At 41.7% G+C, this 26,689-nt stretch overlaps 2 protein-coding genes across 2 annotated transcripts in view; one reads left to right on the top strand and one right to left on the bottom strand.

Annotated features, from left to right (window-relative positions):
• Window positions 1-5,610: 5,610 nt before the first annotated feature.
• Window positions 5,611-21,228, bottom strand: PRELID3A (PRELI domain containing 3A). Its single transcript, XM_084618623.1, has 6 exons — window positions 21,070-21,228; window positions 15,430-15,598; window positions 14,946-15,035; window positions 13,923-13,993; window positions 13,725-13,827; window positions 5,611-7,186 (listed from the first exon to the last, which is right to left on the bottom strand). The coding sequence occupies exons 1-6, from the start codon at window positions 21,099-21,101 to the stop codon at window positions 7,067-7,069; spliced, it is 585 nt and encodes a 194-aa protein (XP_084474749.1). The 5' UTR covers window positions 21,102-21,228; the 3' UTR covers window positions 5,611-7,066.
• A 225-nt stretch (window positions 21,229-21,453) lies between these two features.
• AFG3L2 (AFG3 like matrix AAA peptidase subunit 2) overlaps window positions 21,454-26,689 on the top strand; it is a 50,761-nt gene continuing 45,525 nt past the window's right edge. The window contains exon 1 of the mRNA XM_084619691.1: window positions 21,454-21,620. Coding sequence (XP_084475817.1) covers window positions 21,501-21,620 — 120 coding nt within the window. The 5' untranslated portion in view covers window positions 21,454-21,500. The remainder of the gene's footprint in view (window positions 21,621-26,689) is intronic.

The raw sequence follows: 26,689 nt of genomic DNA, 5'->3' as shown, positions 1-26,689 counted from the left end.
TAAACTGCTTTTCATTGAAAACATTTGTTAAACCAGTTTTTGAAAGAGTCAGTCTTGAATTAGATACGTCTAGTTCTAGAAACTTCTGAAATCCTGTCTAAAGGGCCAGCCCCTGCATAAACATGGGGTGCTTGTGTGTTAGAAACAGTACTTCGTACTGCTGCACCTTCCTAACAACCCCCCCTAAGGTAACCTAGGGCCTGGGCCCAAGGAGCTGGGCTGAGTACTGAGAATAGATGTAGGCTATGGAAAGGAGACACAGCTACTCCATTAGAGACCCTATTCCTCCCTACCCCCCAGCATTGCATAGTACCTCTGAACTTTGCCCCCCCGACGCAGGAGATGGATTTGTTTCTTAGCTTTGCAACACCTCTGTGAGGTAGGTAATACACAGTTTACAGATGGGGGAATCACAGCACCTCCTTCATCAATGTCAACAGGAAGCTTGTCTCAAAGGTGGGACTAGAACCCAGCTCTGCTGCAGCACAGTCCTGTGCCTGAAAAAGATTGCATAGCAGGTAAAGGGCTGCCATCCATTAGTGGAGGCTTTTTTTTATCTTTGCCCATGCCTCACCCACATGCCCTTCTGGATTTGGTTCATATCAAGCAAGGGGTTTTAATGGAAGTGATAACTTGCAGGGTAGCAGTGGAATAGGCACCCTCAGAAGTAACTTAACCTGAAGGTTTGTGAACTTTTTAGTCCTATTTATCTGTCAGTATTTCATCTGTAATGGGCCTACATTTGCCAGCACAGTATGCAGCCATTTCATTCTTTCCAGGCCTATGGAAGTTAGCATTAACTTACAGGGGTGCCTATTAATTTGCTAAACCTTGCACTACATACAAAGGACACCTGCACTGAGCTTACAGCCTAAGCACCATAAATTGCATGCAGTAGGAGTCCCACCAGTAAGTTTCACCTTGGAGAGTATTTCAACTCAGTCTTTAAGGATAAAACACAAACCAAAAGTGTTAATTTTTCAAATCCCTTCTTCCTCCAAGCTGTCATGGTGCATGTACTTTTGTATGGCTTCCAAGAGATGAGGGCAATTATTTATATGCAAGAAAGGTGCTAGGAGTTTTTCTGCTTGTTTTCAGGCTGTGATACTGAAATGCAGTTTGTTTATGCATTACTAGTAAAAAGCTCTTAAAAGGTGCATTCTCCAGTTCCAGCTTTCTTGACATAATGAATGGTTAACACATACCTTTAGTATTTAAATAGTTAATAATGGGCTTTTGTGTAACCTGAGCTGAAATAGTGATTATTGTTTTTTGTTCTTAGCCTTAGTGCCCTAAATACTGGTTGCTATTAGAGGCTCTAACTCAGGGGTGGGCAAACTTTTTGGCCTGAGGCCACCTCAGGTTGCAAAACAGTATGAAGAGCTGCATAGGGGAGGCTGTTACTCCCCAAACAGCCTGACCCCTCCAATCCCCCCTGCTCCTTGTCCCCTAACTGTCCCCTCCTGGCGCCCCCTCCCCCTAACCAACCCCCTCTGCTCTGTGTCCTGGGCCTGCCCTGACCCCTATCCACACCCCTGGCAGGCCCTCTGGGACCCCCAGACCCATCCATCTCTCCCCCACTCCTTGTCCCCTGACTTCTCCCATCCAAGACTCCACCTCCACTCTGCACAAAAACTATGACAAGGCTCGGAGATAGACACAGATAATTTACATTCCAAATTAAGGCTTAAACTAAATTATATACAAAAAAGTGGGATTATTTACTAAGAAACCTGAGCTACAGTTAAGGGTTCCCCACTCTACTTCCAGCCTCAAGTCAAACACATGGTTCCTCCCACCCATGTCACTGGCACCATTAACCCATAATAAGCTCAACTTTAACTATTCATCAGGGAAGAATTACTCATCTTCCTCCTTCAGTTTACACCTGTTGAACTACAACAAGACATGAGCGTATCTGTGCATCCTCTTTAAGGAAATGCTCAGGGCAGATCATAGTTTCAGCTAGTTGCTTGCACCACCACCACCCTTTCCTGCTCCCTGGGCTAGACTAGGTGAAAAATGGGGGGGTGGGGAGAGAGAATCCATAAGCAGCAAATGCTTGCCTGTTTTTACTACAAAGACGACAATACACAGTTATTTTAGTAGATTGTGTAATTACTTAGCACCATAGATGTGCATGGCCCCTTACATTACAGATAGGGCAGAGAATCATAGTTTGAGGAGTTTACAGTCTGAACTGAGAGGACAATGGGAAGAGTAGGAGATGAGGAAGAGTTACCCTGTATCCATTATCCTTGCCTTCACCATAATAAGAGTTAAATGTTGTTTGAAGTATAAGGAAGATTAAATGCATTTAATTTAATGGAAAGGTCTTGGTTAAAGTATGAAGATGATCAGGGTTTAACGTACTCTATTTTATAAATTACACAACAAAACTGATCCCAGTCATCTGTAATTCTCAGGAGGCAGAAATGCTGTGGCTGGATTTCTTCTAGTTACCTCAGCTATTTTCAGTAGGCTCGGGCTTTGTTTACAGTAGGCCTTGGCACTTCCCGGGCCGGGTGAGCTTTCCTATCTAGTACCTCTAGCCCTAGCACCCCTGCAAGCCCTGCCCCCGCCTAGAAGACTACGGAACTGCAGTCGCAGCACTGGTGAGGAATCTTAAAAGGGGCATAGGGAAGTGCAAGATAGACACACAGCTACAAGGGAGAACAGGACATTCACTATTAGACACAACTGACAGCTCCAAAATGGTCTCAGCTAACACCAGCATGGATGCTTTAAGGAGAGAAACCCTTAGACTCTGAACCAAAGGGAACTGTGAGGTGGGACGCAGAGACAGCCTTAGAAGTCTGCTTCAACTCTTACTTGTTTAGGGATGTGCATGTGGGTAAGAGCTGCATTGACAATATCACTAACTGAGGTAAGGCTGGGCTGTAAACAACCAAACCCCTCAATTCCTTTCCATCCCTTCTTTCGACCCTCATGGTGCTATAGTGTAGGATTCCTACCTAACCCTGCACCTCCTGCCCTTTAGTGAGCCAAGTGATTTTCTTTCGCTCAACACTTACGTTTTTGGCATCACCTCCCAGAGCCAAAAGGAGCTGGACAGGTTAGGTTCTAGTTTTGATTGAACTCTTCCCTACGGTGTAAGCTTTTTCCTCCTTTCTGTTGGGCACTGTCTGCAGTGCCCGAGCCCACAGTAGCAATGTAAGGTTTTCCACCTTAACATTTGAGAAAGTAGACTTAGACGTGTCCTATACAGGAGAGAACGACCACATTAAAAGGGCCCAGAGTTACAGGGCACTTTGATTAATGCAAGACTGGAATAAAATCTGATCCATCAGAGATTTTACATAGAAGACTAACCAGAGTCTGTTTCAGCCAAAGAGTTTGAAGATATTATAGAACTTTGTGTGGATGGATGCGGGGCAGGAAGGGGGTGCTCACGTGAGTGCCACAGGTCCAAGTGGGACACTTGTGCAAGACTGGGAATATGCAGCTGTGACTTGTGAAAATGCAGTCCCCAGCTGAGGGTCCGTCTGCACAATGGCTCCACAGAACTACCACAATGACAGGAGGAGGAACAGGATGAAAGGACAGACTGCACAAAGGACCATACCTATAACTGGAGCAGTGCTGTTCACAAGAAGAGAGGATCCTGGCAAAACAGAAAACAGCTTGGACAAGCCACAGGAAAATAGAAACCCTAAAGTCAGACAACTGGCATGAAAGAGAATGAGCTTCCCCGTGGAGGTCAAGATAGATCCCGAGTAACACTGGACCTGATGAACATCTAGTAATGCAGATAAGAACAAAATGCAGTGTGATCCATCAATCACTCAGTGGTCCCAAGGGTGCACACATATGCATGGTGGGTGGTATTAGACCACAGTGCAAGAGGCTATGTCTAGCAAATTAAGAGTGGATGCAACTTGCATGTTCTTTTCAGGAGATTTAAAGCAGAGGGCCCTCCCGACCCCGAATGATTCTCAGACTAAGCAGGAGGCAGAACAAGGATGGAGGCAGTGACATGGGCCAACAGGGCATTAGGTGGGCAAACATCCCAGAAGCTCTTAAGCAGCTCTCTTGGGAGCACAGCCAAGAAGCAGCTAGAATTAGCTTCCCTCCCCCAGTATAGCTACAACCCAAGTCACGGCCTTCCAGGCCAAAAGAGGAGGTCAGCAAAAGTGCAGAGCAACTAGTGACCAAGGAGAACAGTTGCAGGGGTTGGGAGGAAGAGAGAAACTTCTGGGGCCAGGAGACAGGGCCAGAAGCTACTTGAGGCAGCCATGGAGAACGGTGGGCCACAAGGGAGCTCGGAGGAAGCAGCTCAGGAGCTACAATGGGGAGAACACCTCCCCCTCCCCCAACACACATATGGCTTGAGAGTGACCAAACATGGCTCTATAGAAACTTATTTCTGGGAGAGGCACCCAGCATAGTGAGGAGAACCCCCCCCGACCTGACTGCATTTGTAATTGGTTTGGGCCAAGATAAAGCAGTGTGGAGTAGCCCAAAAAGTGTGTGTCTGAAGCAGACTGGAAGGGGCAGCACTGCTGGCTGTCCTACAAGAGCTAATAAGGAGAGGAAGGATGGGACAGAAGCAGTCATATGCAAGACTGGAAGGTGCCAAATGGCAAATGCTGCAGGGGTAGTGATAGCTGTGTTTTAATATCTGCAAATTGATTTTAAGACTACCCTAAGCAATAATTCAGGCTTAACTTAGCAGCAGCATTAGGCACAATACAAGGGTGATCAGCAAACTGCAAGGGGCTAAGAGTCTGACAGGTCTGGAGGCATTGTTTACACTGCAACACGAAACACCCACCAGCTGGCCCACGTAAGCTGAATCGGGCTCGCAGAGCTATAAAACTGTACTAGAGATGTCTGGGCTCAGACTGAAGCCTGGACTCCAGGATGTGAGGGGTGAATGTCTATGGTACAATTTTATAGCTCTGTAAGCCTGCTTCAGCCATGGGTGTTTTACTGCAGCATAGACACCTGCGCATTTAACACTTCCCACTTAACAAAACAGTCATGTGTTGGAATGTTGTACTACTACAACTTTCCCCAAGTCAGTCACATCTGTTTTATCTCATTTGCACAGCTGTGGCCGTTGTGTCTCACTCATATGTGCCAGGATGAAATGGCAAGGTAGGAGCTGACAACGTTTTTTGCAACTAGACCTGTCTGCATCCCCCCGCCCCAGGAAAGGACATCATGTAACACTTAGACAGCGAACTCACTTCAGCTAAAATGTCAGTATTATGCAGGTTGTCCTTGTCCTTTGGAGAAAGACAACCTCTTCAGAACTAAGGCCTGGGAGTAGTGTCTGTTTCATACAGGGAACATCCGAGGTCAACATGAAGACAAAAAGGTAAATATTTCCTGGGTTCTGAAAAGCTAAGATTAATTCTTATCCAACCAAAAAAATTTTTTTTTAAAAACAGAAATATTTTCTTGGTAGGAAAGCGTACTTTGATAGTTTCAGACCTACCTCTTAGTTTAAAAGAGGACAATGCAATTACCAAAATACATAGTGCATGTGTTTGGTGGGTTTTCCACCAAACTAGCATTGTATTTTAAAGCACTCCAATCAAAGCAAGTTATGGAACAATTATTTATTTTTACCATAAAAAATTTTAATTTTTTACTCAAAGGTAGTTTTCTAAACCATTTGTTCTGTTTGCACAAGGAATCAAGTCTTTGCAACAGACCGTTTCTTCAGCCTTTGCATGCGCACACACAAAAAAAATTCCAATTCTTCAACAAATCAAAAATTTACCTTCAGTTGAAGGCTGCATCTGAAACTTATGCAGCTTTCAAACACTCATTTCTGTATCCATGCCACAGAATGCCAAAGATTTCATACCTTTTGGAAAGCAATCCAACTTGTGTTTTTCTGCAAATATTCTACTGTATAGGTGTTACTGGATTTTGCAATCTTGTTTTCCCCGACGGACAATGAAGGACTACAACCAGAAACATTTAAATGAGCCTAAAAATGATTACTCATGCCAACCTGACAAAAATATTGTTAAAAATGTCAATTAAAGACGAACACAAAAACATGGAAAGCTCTGGAGGGGAAAAAAAAATTTCTAGAGAAAGCCAATTCTGCTTCTCATCTGTTTTTTTTTTTTTAGTACTCCTAAACTTTACTCCGCAAAGTGGATCTGAGTTTCTGCCGAGTCTTCATGATATCTTTGTTTGTGGCACAAGAAACAGTAGTTAAGTGTTACAATCTGAAGCAACAAAGATACTCTTCATTCAAATCACCTTATAAAAAGTTGCATTTAGAAGTCAATAGTTTTCCATGGAGGTATCAGCTGCTCTTCCAGAAGAGGGGGAGAAAAAGACTAGAACCAGTGAATAAATATTACAAAAATAAAATCTTCTATCCTCACAAAGTCTAACTAAAAATCTATATTCACATCTAAATTCTCACTGCATCTGTCAGAAGTTTGTATCCAAACATCCAAGACATAAATCACCTGTGTATCACATTCAGACACTGCATTTAACAATGCAAGAGGCAGTACCATCATGCAAGAACTAGCTTTTCAGATAACCTGAGTAAATAGCTCCATCACTTTACAGTGTGTCACTTTTCGTTATTTCACTTCGGCAGCGAAGACTAACACTAGATTCAGTGCTTTTATACCCATCTGCCCTTCATAAAATACAGCAGCTGCTCGCTTTAAAGAAATTCTTAATAAATATATGTACACACTTTTTTTTTTTTTAAAGTGAGCACAAAAAACAGATGGTAGAAGGTAGAAGAAACCTGCTAGTTACCGCCTTTATAAAAAGGCACATTTTGGCATTTTTAAGAATTGCCAGAAAGATTTTGTTTCAATTGGCTACAGCACATGGGGTTATTTAAATGAAAATAAAGGAAAGCGTAAGAGCTCATGTTAGTCTTCACTGGTCAAATAGTTGATATGGAGCCTAGAAAGATCTAGAAAAACATTTTTCTCGGGTTCGGACATTCCTATGAACATATAAAAGTCTGGTGTTAGCCATAGAAAAGAGATCTAAGGAAATAAAGTTCATGGGATAAAGTTGTTCTGTCACAGTTCCTTGGTGTTATGTGGCCTCAGTTCTCTGCTGCAGATGCCGCTGCCATTCCAGATTTCATGCTCACCCGTGTTGATGATGTTAATTCCTCAAACTCTGTATTTAGTTTGCCGATCACCCATTCCAGGGCATCTCGACCCTGTCAGAAAAAGACATGAATTTAGTATCAAAATGGATAAAAGGCCACTTAAAATTAAAACTTCAATATCTTTCCTGTGTCAGACTTCAGAACTGCTCTAAAGGAAACCAGTTTTTCATTATTTGGGGTTTTATGTTGAGGTTTCAAGTTTTTACTGAAGCTTCATTAAATGGAGTGTTTGCACAACCTTCATCTTATGTGCAAAAAGTTTGTGCCACACCGAAGTGAGGTTATGGGAAAAGAGGGTCTATGTAAAATTATTGGTTACTTTAACAATAAGTATATTTTTACCATTTGCTTTTTCTGTTAGCATAGTAAAGCCAACACATATACTGAGATTAAGATAGATTCTAGTCCAGCTGATGCATCAGAATTTTTAAGAAATTTACATTTGGAGAATTTTTGATTATTGAAGATGAGAGCCAGGAAGAACCAAACTGGACTTTCAGGTTAACTCAGTAGTTAGTTAAGGAAAACAAACAAAAACAACAAGACAGACATTCTACTTGTCAGAACAAAATTTGGTCAGAAAGTGACTGTAGGAAGGGTATCATGGAGTTCTAAGTTCATGGATGAGTCACTTTTCAGCATATACTGAGCTATGTTTTTTAAAACGGCAACTACATTTTCTGTCACCCTGCCCTGTTCCCTCCTACTCTTAGGATATTTTAAGAAGGCCTCAGAGAAAACAAAGTGCTGTAACTAAGAGCAATTAAAAACTTAAATATAAGTGTTCAGCTCCTTTATTTTAATTGGCCACATAGAATGTGCACTGCCCAGTTTTGTGAATTCATGTCAGAGACTTATTTGACATGCTTAACTTGCTGGACTCTAGTCACACCCTTACTGAAGATTAGCTTTAAAATGAGAAATTTCTAGCCTAGAGTTCGGTACAACTTTTATTTCCTTAATCAAAAGTACTGGAGTGTAGGGCTTTTAAATTCCATTTACTCAGGGTGAGTAGAAGTTTTGCCCATGTACATAGGCTGAGTGAGACCAGGGAGACACTGGCCTCTGTCTGGCGGGGAGGGAAAGGAAGGCCACAAAACCTCTAAAACACTACTACTTTAACAAGAAAGGTTGATGCAATTAGAGTGCCCAGGGGGAATATTTGGTAGGTGCAGGGACCCAGGCATTTCCTTAAGAGCAAGAGGGTGAGGGCAGCAGCACCCTGTGAAGTTGAGGACTGGGGTAGAACTGATTGGGGAGGTGGAATTTAATTTATTTGGGTGATAGAACAGACCAAGGGAGGTGTTATTATTTAAGAGAACAGAAGAAGTAATTTTTTCCAGGGGATTTAACATACGTGGATGGAAATTCAGTATGCATGAGGGCATGGTGGCATAGGTACTTTCCTACCTGGCATATCAGGCTTAGTCTTCAAGCAAGCGTCAGAAGCTTTTCAAGTCTTTTTGGAGAGAAGTAAAAATCAAGCTCACCTTAACCTCTTACATCATTACTACCACAAAAGGCATCCTCTAGAGACTCAGTGTTTTTCACTGGACATACTGTCCTGTTCTTACTATTCTTATCCATTAACTCTTCACTTTACCACCCACACATACATCCTAATGAATGAAACAGCTGGATTAAAAGTACTCAGTTCATTCTAAAATGCATTCTAGGAAGAGATACTACTAGGTCTGGTTAGACAGTGCAGAATACAGGATGGCACCCAAATGAGCAGATATCAGATGACAGGATTCCTCAGAACAATATTTCAGTAAGAACTAAACTCTTGTGACACAGGCAGCTCAGCAAGAAGCACCACAATGTATGCTATGTGATTGAGTCATTAGGTCATTAGCTTTACAAACTGCAATGCATGCGAACAAGTTCAATAGCTGGGGGATATTACTAATGCAGGAAGAAAGAGGGTGTTACCCCCTAAGAGAGCACTATGTGTATACTTGTTACAGTGTATATATATAATATATATATATATATATTTTTTTTTTTGTAAGAGAGTCCCTATCCCACGGTCTCCTCTTCCCTAACCAGTGGGAACTAGAGTGGATGCACATTCAAATAACCAGTCAGTCTTTTTCAAGTTAAGAAAAATAAAAGACTGCACAAGTTTAAAATGCTATTTCCATTTAGCCTCATTGAAAGAAAATGGATTGTGAAATAGGAGGCGGCATCTTCAATCACCAGGAAGAACATGCCAAATTTAGAAATAAAGCCCTTTGTTATCCAAATGCTATACTGAGTTATCAATGTTCATGTTACAGTTAGCAGTCACTATTTGCTAGGAATTGCCCACACACTAGTAAACAGTCCCCATCCTGAAAAGATTTTAAAGTATTAAAAACAAACTCAGAATCAAAAATTCTCATTCACGTGCCAAGACCAAGCATGAGAAATTTCAGTTCTTACAAAAAGTTAGTGGATTGGAAGTTAGCATTTATAATGAGTGCCACCAACATGTTAAAGGGACACCAACTTGCATATTTTTGGTTTGGCTAATTAAAACAATTTATTTTAGTCAGAGCAACCCTTATTCTTCTTCAAAGTAGTCTTTTTTTCCCAGCTTCCCTGCTGATACTTAGTAGGCCCAAGGGCCACACCAAACTCCTCATTCTCCTCCTCCCCCCCCCCAGCCTGTTTCCCCTCTGTGCACACAGTTACCACTTCAGTTTGTTTTGCTGGTACTATTGCTGGCAAACTTTCTCACAGAGTATAGGGAAGCATGCATGCGAGCTACAACAGAGCAGTGCAGGCTGCTACATGCAACAGGAAATAAATGCATTACAAAATAGTGTAACTGACTGAACTGTCATATTCACAGAGATTAGAGGGGGAAAAAAACAAACAAAACAAACCACAACTCTTTCCCCCAATGTTAGGCATAGAAATAACCCCAGGTACAAGCTTTTCAGACTGAAAAGCTATTTTTCAAGTTACTTTCCTTTTAGTTACAGGGTCACTAATACACAAAACACTGAAAGGAAACAAGTAACACATTTAAAACACTAAGAATGTTTAAGTCTGATCATATAGACAGTAGACTTTTATTAGCCAAAAAGTTAGCCAGCATCTTTTGGGTGGGACTCAGATCCACAAAATGCCTTCCAAGGATTATAACCAGTAAATCATTCAAATAGGTTTGTTGGTTTTCCAAAACAAATACAATCTGAGGTATTTTCTCGCAGCTCTGGAAAAACTGCTTAAAACCCTATAAAACTTAAGCATCAGTGCACTATGCTGACATGGTAAATTTCAGAACAATTCTCCAGTGGAATCTAAGTTAATAAAGCTTCACCTCTACAATTTCTTTTAAAATTAAGGACCTGGGCAGTTCTACTCAGTGAAAGGAAAACAGAATCTGACAGAGGATTGGAGTGTATATTTTTACATATATATACACACACATATAAATATATATGTATTTTATTTAAGTCCTACATTATATAGGCAAGCACATTCATAACCAAGCATGCACATTACATACGTTAGCACTACATTGTGCTTTCAATATTAGGTCAAATACTGGGTATAAAGATTTATTATATCTTGGATAATTGATAGCAGACTGACTACTCCAGTTGAAGTTTTTTGGAGAAGACAAAGCTTAATGGTTTGTCCAACTCAAGAATTTAGTGGAATGAAAAGTAAACTTGAAAGCACATAGCCAGCATTTGCTAATTTTATAAGGCACACACACCCTCCCCCCCAAAATAAAGGAATCAAGGAGAAGAGTTATGAAAAAAGATTTTAGGATTTTATCATTGGAAGTTTGTGGTTTCAGTACAGGAATGACAGAGTCGAGCTAGGCTAGCTAATGGAAGGAAAGGTGAAGAGAACTATTTACTGTCCAGCATTAAACTATGAAAACTGTAACCACTCCTTTCAGCCTTGAAGTCTGAATATGAAAGAAAGCCGCATTTCCTACCATGAACAAATGGAAATACATCTGAAAGTTAAATTTTAAATAAATAGTCATGTTGCTTAAAGAAGGTCATTTATAACAGCAGCAAGGCAGGAAACCAATTTAAGATGCTAAATGAGATTCTTACTGCAACAATACAGCTCAGTGGTTTGAGCATTGGCCTGCTAAACCCAGGATTGTGAGTTCAATCCTTGAGGGGGCCATTTAGGGATCTGGAGCAAAACTTGGGGATTGGTTCTGCTTTGAGCAGGGGGTTTGACTAGATGACCTCCTGAGGTCCCTTCCAACCCTGATATTCTATGGTTCTATGAATTCATGAGAGTAAAATATGTTCAGCTTTAACCTAAATTTTAAACCACCAACAGAAGCTGCCCCTCCCCACCTTCCCAATCACCCATCTACCTCTTAAAAGTCTAAGAAAAAGGAGGAGACCAGATCAATTCCTGTCACGGAAGACAAAGCAAGTAGCGATAACTCTGTGCTGAAAACTATTCTTGTTAGGCACCCGTTTTGAGAAAACCAACCCTAAACACATTAAGTGCAATTCTGATCCATTTTTATAATAAGGCTGATTCCATTAACCAAACATTTTTTGGTTAATTTCTTTAGATAACTGTTCTTATCTAGTCAAATTTAATTGACCAAGCTGGAGTGGGCCCCTATTAAAGAGTGACATTTTCACATGCTTAGGTACCTGCAGTAATCTATCATTTACATGTATAAGAGGCAATAGTATGGTACAAAAGTACTGCAGTACATGTAGAAATAACTAAGGTCTGCCCTTCACTGATGTAGTGGATTTGGGCTACTTGACCCATTCTAGGTCACAATAAAAAAAAAAAAAGACATACATGATTCTAGTATTATGAGAACAAGTTTCCCATTCTTGTATGTAACTGTGATTACAATACATGCAAGCTAATGTACATATATATAAAAACATCACATCACAACAGTCCATGCACACATTTGCTAGAAAGCTGAAATGCTGTACCGAGATAGCGAATGCCGAAGTTACCACTAGTTAGTACAAACTGCAGATGTAGAGAGAGACTGCTAGCTTAGAGCGCTTTCAGAATTTTGAATTATCCACTCAATAGCATCCCACCCCTGGAGTAACACAGAAAAGATTAATACATGGCACAAAATTCATCTTTCATCATTGTAGTATTCAGGTATCTGGCCTGCAATCTCAAACCCTCAAAGCAAAATTCAACATTTACATCAGCATTTCAAGATACAGCAGAAAACACTTTCCAGCAAAGCTTTTGCCATCTCTAAGCAGACTTCTGAAAGCACAGAAACTCAATCTTGTGCTTCTGCGGTCACCACCTCCTTCAAAGTAGAGCTCCTTGTTAGTAATGAAAGGGCTGGAAACAGCACACACAAATTCCTGCCAAGTTAAGCATCTCTGAATGGACCTAGCAGCCTTAGAAAGGACAAGAAGGTACTGTTCCACCGTTTGACACTTGACTACAAAGATGTTTAAGTGTTATATGGAAGAAGCCCTTTTTAAATTTGGCTTTCTAAACAGTCCACTTAGAAAATGTCTGACATGTAGGTTAACCAAAGATTTAACTGCCCTTGCGAGTGTCAGAGGACGGTGAGATCACAGTATGTACCCCATTACTCTAAGTGGAATTGGAGAGAATTGTAAAAAGTTTAAGTGGAGAGATGTTTATGGCCACCGAACAAAAATACAATCTGCACCCTCAAAATTCAACTAGCCACTTTTTCTCCCTCTCCCCAAACCCTGCAGTTCATCCACTTAACCCCCAACCTTAGCACACTTTATTTCTGCCAGTCTATCCCCTCACACCTTTACTATTGCCTCAGGGAAGTAGCGAACATTCAGATTTCCTCCTCCTCCACCCCCCTCCCCCCAGATATCCTTCTGACCAAGAAGGGCTGAATCATCAATCTAATGCTTGACATCAAGTGATGGAAGCAGCATCACGGTCTAGTGATATCCTACTTCCAGGGGAAAGGGGCTGGCCAAGGCACATACTACCTGGGATGGCATCGGGAAGTATGACTCAACCTGAAGTGCCACGACCCAACCAGGCCAACTCCCACTTCTATTTTGCACCACATCCCACACACTCTCACATCTGCCTCACTGCTCCCTCCGGCACGGTTTGTCCTTCCCATCCCTACACCTGACCTATGCTCTGCCACACCACATTCATGCTCTTCCTCCAGCTGGTACTAGTGGAGAGGTACCGGTGTGATCCTCTATTGATTTCTAGTAATGTGAGAGCAAGACAGAGTGCCCTCAACAGTAGCAAATAACCACTCCCAAAGCCCTATCTGGAGTGTGAGCAGTACTTTGCGATGAACAAAGCTCTTTTTCTATGCCTTGCAGATTAACACAAATTGAGGAATTTACTTACAACAGGGGGTACACAAGTTTAAGAGCTGCTTGGGTAACAGTCTCTAACAATAGGAACATTACAGACAGGTTAGCATGCATTTAAAAACTAATTAACAAGTATTGCATTTCTTGCTTCTGGTGACATTTACAGGAACACAAATTTAATGGTTAAAAATAAAAGTTATACACACTTAGAGTCCAATCCTGCAGATCTGAGCCTTAAGCATGGTATTCAGCAGTACAAGTGCCCAAGAATTACTGCCACAAAAGCATACCTTTCTAGCATTGGAGGATATTGTGTTGGCCATTAAACTTTCCAAATAACTACTCAGGCTAACGCCTTTTACAGTAATAATTGCTTCTTGAGTTAGCACAGTCCTGCAATGAAAGACATAATAAAGCTTATTGGTACAAAAAAGGAGCAATATACCCTCTCTCAGAAAGAAGCAGACAGACCCCCCGACTCAACTTACTTTTCTGGGTTTTCAGGATGAGGTGTGTAGATCAATCTCTCATCTACTGACACCAAATTTGTGAGAGTAATCTTAAAAACAAAACACACACAAATCCTCAGTGTTTTCTCCTCTTTGCGGTTTCCTCTATCAACAATTCAGTAGCACCAATTGGTGCTTCATTATCCTCAACAGCAGAAAACAGGCCAGTTACTGTACTTTGTAACAGCACAATTATAATTGTCAATAATAATAGAGAGGTGGTTTGTCTTCTCCTATTGCAAATCCAGTTACAGCCAGGTAACCTTTGCCTTTCACTAGGTCTCTCTATATTCCATGTTGTCCAACACGATTCAGGTAGCTTTTCAATAACATTTGTGAATGTTAAACCAAGTCTGAACTTCAGTATGTTTGCAATGGCAAGCTTTTTAATCCAGGCTCTTGAGGAAAATAAGCAGTCTTACCAATCACACACAAAACATGTATTTAGGAAAGTCCCTAAGCCTACATTTACTGTACAAAGACAAGACTCTTACTGAGATCTTCCATTTAAAACTTGATAAGCTTGAAGGACATTAGAATACAACATAACAGTTTGCATATTTCAACAAGATTAAAGATTTGCAATATAGTTCTAAATTTATTTCTGCTGCTGTTTAGTGAAAATTTCTTTGGCCAGCATATTTTATTCTCTAATACATGAGTTTGTCATTTCTGCTTTCTCAGAAGATGGTTTCACCTGACGTCAAAGTTACACCCACACAAATATTTTATATTGCCTACATATTTAAAGTTGCTTACTCATACAAAGAAGCAGCCAACAGCAACTGAAAAGGGAAATGTTATTTAGAAAACTGGCAACCCAGAAAAGCTTCAAACCATCCAGTTCACATTGAAAATGTTGGGGCTTTGTCTGACAGCAGTGAGCGCAAGCTTGTGCATTTCTAAAAGCAAAGCTTTCTTTTGTATTGCAAATAAGTAGGCGGTTGTTCTATTCTCCTACAGCCATTACCAAAAGCTTCCTGACCTCACTTAGTCACTTACATTGGTGGAGCAGAGTTCCATTTTCTTTTTTACTGGATCTACCACTGAATGTTCTTTAACGTATGTCAAAGTCCTACTTGTTCCCAAAATCTAGAAAACAAAACATTCTATTTAAATATTCAACATGACATCAGAGCAAATTACAAAAGGTGTTCCAAATTACTACTTTTACATATTTATGTTGTAGATGAAGGGGGTTGTACATGAACCCCCTGATCAGGATCAAGATCTCAACATGCTGAATGCTAGGCAATCACACAAAGGGACATAGTCCCTGCCTGGAAGATACCACAATTGAAATTTGATTAACATTTCAGGAAAAACTGCAATGCATTCACAGCAAGAGGTGTGCTGCTATATTATTACATTTTCCCTACGATTTCTGGAAAAGGTGTTTCCTATCAATTCAGAGTTGAGATCCCAGAGGATGAAGTGTTTAGATGCATTACATTGTCAGTTACTCATTCAACTTATAAAAACATACCGCTTTTACAATACTTGGTAGTCCCCACTCTGTGCTGAGAAGTCGATGACTATGTAACCTTCCCTGGTTATCAAGGCTTCTGTCTATCACATCTACTCCTACCACACATGGATTCATGGGATTGGGGTATTTTCTCATAGCAGCTTTGATAACTGTATCCCATGGGTGTCTAGGGGGAAAAAAGGCAGTATTTATACATTTCATTAACAATATTCATCTAAGATCAAATGAGTGGTGCAGACTTATCTGGGGTATTGGGTTAAGTACTGGTCACCTCGCATCAAAAACAAATATTGCTGAATTAGAGGGGGGCTCAGAAGGTCTATTAAAATAATTAGGGGCATGGAAGAATTTTTACATGGAAAGATTAGAGAGACAGATTGTTTACCTGGAAAGGAAACAAAGGTACATAAAATGAGGACGTTATAGTGAAGATAGACAGGAAAAACAGAAGCTCCTGGTCTAACAAGAACAAGGTGACATTTACTGAAGTTAAAAGATGGCAAATTCAGAACAATTAATAGGAAATACTTTTCCATGCAACATGTAAACAAACAGTAGATCTCACCACCAAAGGACACTGAAGCAAAAAGGAATAATAAATATCTAGGTAATGCTAACAAATTTTGAAAGCAATGTTAAGCCTCATGCTTCAGGATTTAAACCAATCTCTAACTATTTGGGATTATAGGAAACCTAGTACATGGGGCAGATCATCCTACATGCACTTACTGTGTGGCTTTGGCACCTTCTCTGAAGTATCTGGTACTAGCCACAGTCAGATACAAGAGAGACAAGACTGCACTAGATGGTGATGGGTTTGATCCAGTATGGAAATTCTGCTGTTCTTAAACAATACTGACAGTGTTGAAAGAATACCTGATAGTTTGTGTAAGCGTACTTCGTATTGCATACATATTATACATGATCAACCTGTTCCAAAATGATTGTTGATTGTCTAACTTGAGAACTATTAAAAAGGGTGAAGCTGGAACGGGCTGAGTTATAGATAATATGTGCTTGATAAATGATGTTTGTTCTAGCAATATGGTGTTAATATAAGCTTTACCTAAGAGTAGAAGAGACAAGGTGGATGAGGCACTCTCTATTTGAGCATAAGCTTTCGTGAACTACAGCTCACTTCATTGGATGCATTGCACCCGATGAAGTGAGCTGTAGCTCACGAAAGTTTATGCTCAAATAAACTGGTTAGTCTCTAAGGTGCCACTAGTACTTTTTTTTTTTTTTTGCAGATACAGACTAACACAGCTGCTACACTGAAACCTGTCTTTTATTGAGCCAACTTCTATTGGTGAAAGAGACAAGCTTTCAAGCTTACATAGAGCTCTTCTTCAGGTCTGGGAAAAAGAGACCATGTAAGCTCAACAGCTTGTCTCTTTCACCCAATAAAAGGTATTAATTCACCCACCTTGTCTCTCTAATATCCCAGGACTAAACCGGCAAACTGATTTATGAGGTCATGTTCTCCAAACTAAAGCTGGCCTCCTTGAAAATTTCTTTCAATGTTCTAGGGTTATGGAGACTGGTACTCACCTTACCTTCAGCTCTTGCTATTCACATATAAAGGCCGCCCCGTACTAGATTAGCAAAGTGACAGTGTCAGGAACACATTCCCCCTACACCCTCAGCAGCCTCTGAACTAAACACCATATTCCACCAGATCTTTATCAAGATTTCTTTAACAGTTTTGCTTCATCTAAACTAGTAGACCAACCACTGAAAGCCAAATACAGTGGAGGTCTGCTACCCACAGACCTGCTACTGTCTGCAGTAGGATTCTCTCATTTTGTAAATCAGCTGTTACTTCACAGAGCAAGCTCAAGTCCAGCTAAACCAACACAATCTACGGTATGCATCCGATGAAGTGAGCTGTAGCTCACAAAAGCTCATGCTCAAATAAATTGGTTAGTCTCTAAGGTGCCACAAGTACTCCTTTTCTTTTTACAATCTACAGTAGTTTCTCTCAGGCATTTTCTGCACTCAAGTTTTCCATATTACTAACACTTGTTAGGCTCCACCGCTGTTAGCAACTGTGGCTCTGCAGTGGAAAAAAAATTTAGGGAATAAAAGACAAGTGCAGGCACCATGCAAAAGGTGTTGCTATGTGGAGGTGTTAAAACCCTTACAAGAATAAGCATTGCAACAGTAAATTTTATACAACTGAGTACTGTTTTTGTTTAGCACAGTCAGGACCTCCGAGGCAAACAGCCTTATGTCATGTTCTGAAGTCTTGAAAGTCAGCTCCTAAGGCCCAGCTTTCCAAGGTCAGTAACAAGGTTCTCAGAGGCTCTAACTTTTGAAGTCACTCCCCTCAATGCCAGAATTTGATTTGATGTTTGTTTCATTCCAACTTCTGACTAAACAGTATTTTATCTTTTTTATTGTTTAAATAGGTGAGGTTTCATAAAGAGTAAGATATCGAGTCATTTTGACACACACACACACACTTTGTTATAGGAGCTATATTAGATAAATAATGGAAAAGTGTTCTAGTTTTTAATTCGACTACAGCTTAACTCCCCTATGTAGGAAGGCATCTACAAGACATTCCTCTAACTATACACACACACACACACACACACAAACAATAAAATGGAGTTTCGCAAACATCTCCAGCATGAACAGGAAAAACAAAATGGTCCTTCAACGTCAAATGGGGAAATATTTGCTTTAAATTAAAAAATAAAAATTAAAAAAAAAATTGTCCCTTCCTCTATTCCTTGACCCTGCTCTCTACTAAAAGATATGCATGAACTGGTCTTTATATTATCTTCAGGAATTATGCAATGTAACATGAACATAAAACTAAGCATAAAGGTGATTAACAAAGACAAGATGTCCTTGAAGACTTACAAGGAGCTAAAGGCCATTTTATGAATCCCTGATCTAACTACACTCACACACATTGCAGCATACAGTTTTGCAGGCCTCACATTCTGCAATCTAATTTTCACATAGCATCAAGAAAGTATTATGTCCCACAGATAACTGATTTTCAAGTCAAGCTCTGCAGTTGCTCAAAACCGAAGTTGTGCCACACAAGAGAAAGCTTTATTAGCACTCACCTTTCATTTTACACTCAAAGTTTTGGTTTACACATCATAACTTCAGCTGTCAAAACTTTGAGAGTAGATCTTTGTCCACATACCAAATGTACACCAGCTTATCTGAAGTTATTTAAGTAAATGTAGTTAAACCAGTGCAAACCCCTATACTAAGAAAGTTTTGCAAAGATTTTAGATTGCTGCTAACATCATTCTAGCTTCACCTACGTTAGCAACTGTGAGAGCCCTAGCATAGGGGGGCTTTCAGTGACATTTTAAACACTCTCTCTACACTGCAATAAAGTACCCACAGTTGGCCCACATCAGGTGACTGTGGGTCATGGGGCTTGGGCTATAAAATTGCAGTGCAGACTCCGCCCCCCTCATAGGGTCCCAGCACCCAGGCTCCAGCCCAAATGCCTACACTGCAATTTTATAGCTCTGCAACCGAAGCTAGAGTCAGTTGACAAAGGCCAACCATGGGTATTTTACTGCAGTATAGACATAGCATGTCTAATTGACAGAGGGTCTGTGCCAGGCTAGATGACATGGTGCTTTAAACACAGATGGTACACCTACATTAAGGCTCCCAAATTTGCTAACACTGGTAAAGCAAGACTGAAGTTTGCAATAATGGGACATTTTTCAAGTCCCTCCTCAAAACCCACTTCCAACAGCTTGGAAGAACTGGGTGGTGAAAAACAACACCACGAACAACTACAAGCTTCATCTGTGACTTCAGAGTCACATTCTGAACTTACTCTCCTCCTTCCCTCTCCCTCCTTGCCCCGTATCTCCTAGGTTTATCTAGTCTAACTGTAGAGTCCTAGGAAGCAGGGACTATATCGTATGTCTATACAGTGAGGCTATGACTTCAGACTTTAAAAACAAAACTGAAACAAAAAACCCCACAAGCTTATACCTACCAATCTGCGCCACAACATATATATAAACAAATGCGAAAAGGAAGCCGTTGTTTTGAAATGCCTAAGCCATCATCACTAAAGTTTCTAGCCTGTTATCTACAGATGTTTCCCAGTATGATGTGGCTAGACTTTGACACAAGTATTCCCATTCTATAACTTTGCTACCAATTATACAAAACGAGAACTGTATGACACAAGCAGTTTTCAAATATCATACATAACCTTTTTTGCAGTTAAATGCTTCACTTATATGAAGAACAACATGAAATAAATGACAAAGTAAGTTATTAACTTTGAATGTTAGCAGTTCATTGAAGATATTTCAAGGATTTTTTAAAACACATTACCGCTTTAAAAAAGAGGGGGGCAGGGGAGAGAAGAAAGAAACATACAATAACTCAGTTTTAATCTGTTTATACGCTTTAGGAGAATCAGCTACATCTGTGTTTGCTCTAATATTATGAAAGGTCATTTATGAATACTTATGCCTTAAGGCCAAATAATGTAATAGTTTTGTCAGTTTCATAACTCTGCCCTTTTGGAGTCCTATTTCCTGCATACCTTGGCAAACAGAAGACAGATGTGGAAACCTTTCACACTGCTTTCAGCCCTTGCCTATATGGGAAAGTTTCAGCATAATTTGGGGGGTGAATTTAAACCAATATAGTTATACTAGCAGAACTCCCCAGTGGACACTCATTCTATTGCATCTGAGGAAGTGAGCTGTAGCTCACGAAAGCTTATACTCTAATAAATTGGTTAGTCTCTAAGGTGCCACAAGTACTCCTTTTCTTTTTACTCATTCTATTATAAGAGCTTCTTTGGTGGTTGAGAAGTGATTTAAACTAAGGTGAAAAAAAGCCACTCTTTTACAGGATTAATAATGTCCACAAGGGGTCACATCAGTATTACCGCTAAAACTTCCCCATTAGAGAAGCCCTCAGTCACCTCTCTCACGTTGGTATGCAACATTTTGCACAGATCTCCATACTGCACTGCCACCAAGTGCACCCCCTTTGAACAGCAAAATGCAGGCCTCACTCAGTGAGAGCTGCGCACAATCTTAACTTTAACTACAAAAAGACCTCATGATCAGCTAGTTTCTCAGAGGAAAAAAAAAAAGGGGGGGGGGACGACGACGACGACTGCGGAATCGATGACACTTCCCGCAACCCACACAATGGGGAGAGACACCCAGTGGCAGCCCAGGCTGATAAGCGAAGTTAAGGCCACTGCAATAACTGCAGGTCATAGGTCGCACTTGGCACTTTTTCTCCGGAGGTCGGCGTGGTGCCGCGGAGACACAGCTGTCACCTGGCGCGGCCATCGAGCTGCGGGGTGACCTCGGGCGAGTCACAACCCTACTCTGGGCCTCAGTTTCCTCAACTCACTCTGGGCTAGGGATAAATGACGTTTCCCGGCCCGCGGGGGAAGGGCGCGGGGTGAGGGCTGGAGTATCACCGCGCCGGGGGGCGTTCAGCCCAGTGGCCGGCGGGGGCCCGCGGCAGGGAGCCCCGGCTCACACCGGCGTCTGGCTCGGTAAGGGCGGAGTCACAGCCCGGGGGCGCAGGGCCAGCGCGCTACCGGCCGGCAGGAATCACCGCCCCGCCTTCAAGCCTGGGGCCCGGCGCCTGCTGCCGCCCGCTTACCCGAACACGTGCTCCGAGCTCCAGATCTTCATGGCTCCGCTGCGGCGCCCGAGCTCCAGCGGCGACCTCGCGCTCGCTCTTCGCCGGGCTCCGGGCAAAGAAAGAGCCGGCTCAGCGGGGGAGGGGCCGTGACGCGCTCGGGGCGGGGGGGGCGGAACAGACTGTGCCGGGCGGGCTCATGACTCACGCGCTCCCAACTGCCTCACGAGCGGGAGGGGCGCGCGCGGGACACCAGGAAGAAAAAAAAAAAAAAAACCAAACACACCCCGCCCCACCTTTAAATACGTCATTCCATCGCCCGCAGTCCCCTGCAGCCACGTGACCCCCCCCTCTCTCCCCGTCCGCTCCCGACGTGACGTGATGAGCTCGCACGCCGCGGTGGGGGTGGAGTTTGTGGCGGGCGAGCCGAGCCTCGGAGCGGCCGTTTGGCCATGGCGCACCGCTGCCTGCTGCTGTCGCGCGGCTGCTGCCGGCGCCGGGGCCTGTCCGGGGTCCTGACGCTGCAGCAGCTGCTCTCGAGCCGGGGCCCCTCGGGGCCGGGGCTGGCGCAGGTGAGTGACACCGCGGTGCCGGGGTGGGGGAGCTGGGGGGCCGCTGTCGGGGGGGGGGGACGGGGACGATCGCTCCCAGGCCTGAGAGTGGAGCTGGGGTGACCCGCCCTGGCGGTCCCGGTGACCAGCGTGCCCGGGCGCGCTCCCCAGGGCCAGCGTTTAACCCGGGCCCGGCTCCTGGCTCCGCAGGGGGCTTCTTTCCCCCGGCCAGGGCGCCTGAGATTCCTCGGTGCCCGCCGCGCAGGCCCTGGCGCCCCCGGGCAGAAACGATGCAGACCACGGCTGCGTCGCGCCCTCCCCGGGGTCTTGCCGTTGGGTGTTGTCCTTAAGGAGCCGGGGATCGGGGTGCCCCGGCCCTTCGGCGTGTCTCTGCCAAGCGGGAGCTGGAGGCCGGTCTCCAGGGCATCAGTGTTAACGCAAGGTGGGGGGCCATGGCGGGGGGGGGGGGGAGAGCAGGGCCAGGAGGACGCTGGACGCTCCGCTCAGAGGATTCTGGATCCCTGCGAGCTTTCACAGCTCACCCGTAAGCCAAGGCCTTCTTTAAAAAAAAAAAATCTCCTGTGGTCACTTTAAAGGGAAGTGACGGGAATTGGAAGCTCACAGGTGCAAGCTTTAGGTTGCAGATTTGAATCTGGGCAAAGACACAAAAATCACTGTCAGCCGTTGGCTGTTCGGCTCTCGGGGAGATGGTGTGGCCTCTGTCCAGCTCCTACAGCACAGGTGTGTGGAGCACAAAAGCTATCTGAGCAGTCACCCTTATTCGTAATCGCATTGGATAGAGAGGGAGGATGATCTTGTGACATGGCACTGGACAGGGACTCCATTTACTTCCTGACTCTTCCACAGACTGGCTCTCAACCTTTCCAGACTACTGTACCCCTTTCAGGAGTCTAATTTATCTTGCAAAAAAGAAAAGGAGTACTTGTGGCACCTTAGAGACTCACCAGTTTATTTGAGCATCTCTAATGTGCCACAAGTACTCCTTTTCTTTTTGTGAATACAGACTAACACAGCTGCTATTCTGAAACCTAATTTATCTTGCATACTCCCAAGTTTCACCTCACTTACAAACTAAGATATAAAAATACAAAAGTGTCACAGCACACTGTAACTGAAAAACTGCTGACTTTCTCATTTTTACCATATAATTATAAAATAAATCAATTGGAATATAAATATTGTACTTACATTTCCATGTATAGCATATAGAGCAGTGTAAGCAAGTCCTTGTCTGTGAAATTTTAGTTTGTACTGACTTCAGTAGTGCTTTTTATGTAGCCTATTGTAAAACTAAGCAAATATCTAGATCAGTTGATGTACCCCCAGGGTATGTGTACTCCTGGTTGAGAACCACTGTCCTACGTGACCTTTGGCAAGTCACTTAATGTCTCTTCCCCAGTTTCCTATTTGTGATGGGGGAATAGTTCACACTGTTGCTGCAAAGATACATGAATACTTATGAAATGCTTGGGATACTTCAGCATGAGGTCTGAAAGCCTTAGTCTATACTTCCATCTCTTGGCATAGTTTGTTTTAATTCTTAGTTTCTTTGTGCAGACTTTAGTGAGGCCTTAACTTTATCAGGACAGCTTTCTTAATGGTTTGTTGTAGGCAATGCCACTGATCATTAAGAAAGTTGAACGCTTACTATTATTAATGGGTATATTCTTACTCAAAATTGTGTGTTTTCCTTTTAAGAATTATATTAAGGAGGTAGAATATACATGATGATGAACATTAGAAATGTAATATCTTAATTAGAGTATCTTCAGTGGAAAGCATAATTTACAAGAAACTGAAGTAAACTGTGGAGATAACCATATGTAACAATGGGCTGTGCCTACCTTTATGTAAGCTACTCTGGTCTGCTGTGCCTGCCTTTATGTAAGTTAGTTATACAGTACTGTATTTTCAAAGGATTAGTCTTTATTAGAAAGCTTCTACTTTTTTCCAAAACACTCTTATGCAGTAGCTGATGGTTGTCAGATAATTATAAGGATGTCAGCTGGGTCCAATTTACATTGTTCAGTTTAAAACAGTGGCTCTTAACCTTTCCGGACTACTGTACCCCTTTCCGGAGTCTGATTTGTCTTGCATACCCCCAAGTTTCACTTCACTTAAAAACTACTTGCTTACAAAATCAGACATAAAAATACCAAAGTTTCACAGAACACTCTGACTGAAAAATTGCTTGCTTTCTAATTTCTGCCATATAATTATAAAATAAATCAATTGGAATATAAATATTATACTTCAATTTTAGTGTATAGCATATAGAGCAGTATAAACAAGTCGTATGAAATTTTAGTTTGTGCTGACTTCACTTGTGCTTTTTACATAGTCCCAGGGGTGCACGTTCTCCTGGTTGGGAACCACCAGTTTCGGACATTTTAAAAACATTTTTGAAGTTTTTTCTATGCAATAAATAACTAGTACTAGTGTTCTTTTTATTTATTGATAACCTCTTGATTTTTGGGAAAAGATTCATTTTCTGTTGATGTAATTGAAAATGGTGATTTTCTGTGCTTCTTTTGTGTTCTTGGTAACTTTCTGTGGATTAGAATTGAGGATTTAGTGACCTTTCATCTTTTCTTTTTTGTATGGTGAAAAGTTCTGGTGGGTGTCTTTTTAAATACCCAGCAATGCTGCCATTTTGTTTTGCAGCACAAGATTCTGAAGGAGAGAGAGCATGAGGCAACATTTATTCAGTGCTACAGGTCTTGTATTTGTCTGACACTGTTAAATAGTGAGTAGAGTTGCATCACAGCCTTAATGTAAGTCAGGTATAACTTACTGACCTGTATGCTCTCTTCACCTCTCCATTGTGGACTATTTTATATCTGTGAGTGTTTTAGCAATATTGTTAAAAAATGCTCATTAGGTATCATTATCTTTCCCTAAGATGAAGGTTCCTTGGAGCAATAAAGAATATTTACTTGCGTGTTTTTATTTATTTATTTCAAATTCCTTTGTCATGGCAACTGTTTTATCCCCCAGATTGATAGGCTGGGCAGGGTTCCCCTGTATGGTTCATGAAATGGCCTAAATGTTTAGACAGCATGAAGGCAAAGTATGCTTCATTTGCTCTTTCTTCTTTCCCCCTTTGAAACACCTGAAAGTATCATATCATTTTAGGTCACTCTGGCATTCCCATTTCCAGCTAACCTAAGAATAGTTTCCCTAAAAATAGCAACATGTGCTAAAACTGGATTTCCATGGCATTTATTATACCGTAGTTATTAGCTTGAATGTGTAACATCTTGACTGTAATATTCCTTGATAGAGTAGCCTGGGCTTTTAGATTATGCAGATAAGTTCACATAGGAATTCTAATAATTGTTGAAAGTACTCAGGTGGGGGAGAAGGGAACTGAATTCATTTTTAAAATTAATTAACTTTGGCACAGGTCTATAGTCAGTATAAACATGGGTACAATCAAGACTGTCTAGTGATTCAATGTAGGTGACTTTTACTTCCTTCTTTATAAAATATATTTTGTAACTCTTTCTTATGTGTGTCTTACCTGAGGCACTGTTAGAGACATTTTAGCAACACATTTTGTAGTCTGCAGAGATAAATACAGCAGTGTACTAGCTCTTCTGCTCCGGTCTGTCCCCATGCTATGGCATATTCCTGATCAACCAAGTCATAACACAGTTTAACCCCTATTTATGCTGGTTATAACCTGGTTTACCCATAAACAATCTTAAACTGTATGAACACAATTGTTTTCCGTGATTAGATGGAGCAAAAGTTGCTGACTATTCTTGCCTTTTGTTCAGTTACTCTGAATTTGGATCATGAATAAAATAAATAGTCTCCCCAACAGACCTTCATTAATTTTTGGTGTTGCAGGAAGAGAGGTAACATAGAAGAGGCGGTGAGCCAAAATTGTCAGACATAGTTTTCTTCTGAGTTTCACTGCTGCTTCTTTTATCACTTCCTTGTCCTTGAGATGCATGTAGATTATTGTCTCTATGCAAAAGAATAAATGGACATAAATTAGACATCAAGAATTGTAACATTCAAAAACCAGTAGGAGAGCACTGGACAGTCTCCCTGGACACTCAATAATAGACTTAAAAGTGGCTGTTCTTCAACAAAAAAACTTCAAAAAGAGACTTCAGCGAGGAACTGGAATTAATTTGCAAACTCGACACCATCAAATTAGGCCTGAATAAAGACTGGGGGTGGCTAGGTCACTACAAAAAGTAATTTTCACTCTGTTGATACTCATACCTTCTTGTCAACGGTTGGGAATGGGCCACATCCACCCTGATTGAATTGGCCTCATTAGCATTGACATCACCCTCCTCGCCTCCCACCGCCACTTGTTAAGGCAGCTCCCGTCTTCTCATGTGCTGTATATTTATATTTGCCTACTGTATTTTTCACTCCATGCATCTGAGGAAGTGGGTTATAGCCCATGAAAGCCTATGCCCAAATAAATTTGTTAGTCTCTAAAGTGCCACAAGGACTCCTCACTGTTTTTTATGAAATCTGTATTAACCAGAACATGGACGGAATCAAAACAATAATATGGAATCCAGCGCTTAAAAAAAAATCCAGCGCTATACAAAACAGTAAAGACATCTCCTCATGGCAGCCTCAGGGCCAGAGGATATGGAATTAATTTTTTTAATGGAAAAAAACTAAATTTGAAAATCCGCAATAATAAAACAGATTTCATTGGGCCCTAAGTATGACAATAGAAAATAAAGATGGAAGGGAGGACATCAACAGACTGAGAATTCTTTACCTGCCAGTCTCTATATCAGAAGTGAATAACAAGGAGATGGGGGAATTCATATGAATGAATGCCCTAATCCCAAAAGTAGGAATGGATCAAACTTTGTTCAAAAGTCTTTAATTAAAACCTTTTAAAAAAAAAAATCCCAAGATTGGCAACAGCTTTCAAAGGACAATATTATAAATGCAATTTATGGTGGCGTGATGGAATTCTGTGAAGCAGCATATCAATTTCTTTTTTCCATCTTTGATATTAGATTCACCCTTTGGATAGAGAGTCTATTTTGCAACCAGAATATTTTGAGCATAACATAATTGCT

This window comes from Lepidochelys olivacea, assembly GCF_965140295.1.
Source record: "Lepidochelys olivacea isolate rLepOli2 genome assembly, chromosome: 2".
Lineage (NCBI taxonomy): Eukaryota > Metazoa > Chordata > Testudines > Cheloniidae > Lepidochelys > Lepidochelys olivacea.
This window is presented reverse-complemented; position numbering and strand designations above follow the sequence as displayed.

Bases quoted from the DNA above. Each gene is read 5' to 3' on its own strand.
- PRELID3A (XM_084618623.1), bottom strand. From the start codon at position 21,101: ATGAAGATCTGGAGCTCGGAGCACGTGTTCGG. The intron at 15,599-21,069 runs GTAAGCGGGCGG...TTTTCCCCCTAG, and splicing joins AGCTCGGAGCACGTGTTCGG to ACACCCATGGGATACAGTTA. The intron at 15,036-15,429 runs GTATGTTTTTAT...TTTGTTTTCTAG, and splicing joins TACCAAGTATTGTAAAAGCG to ATTTTGGGAACAAGTAGGAC.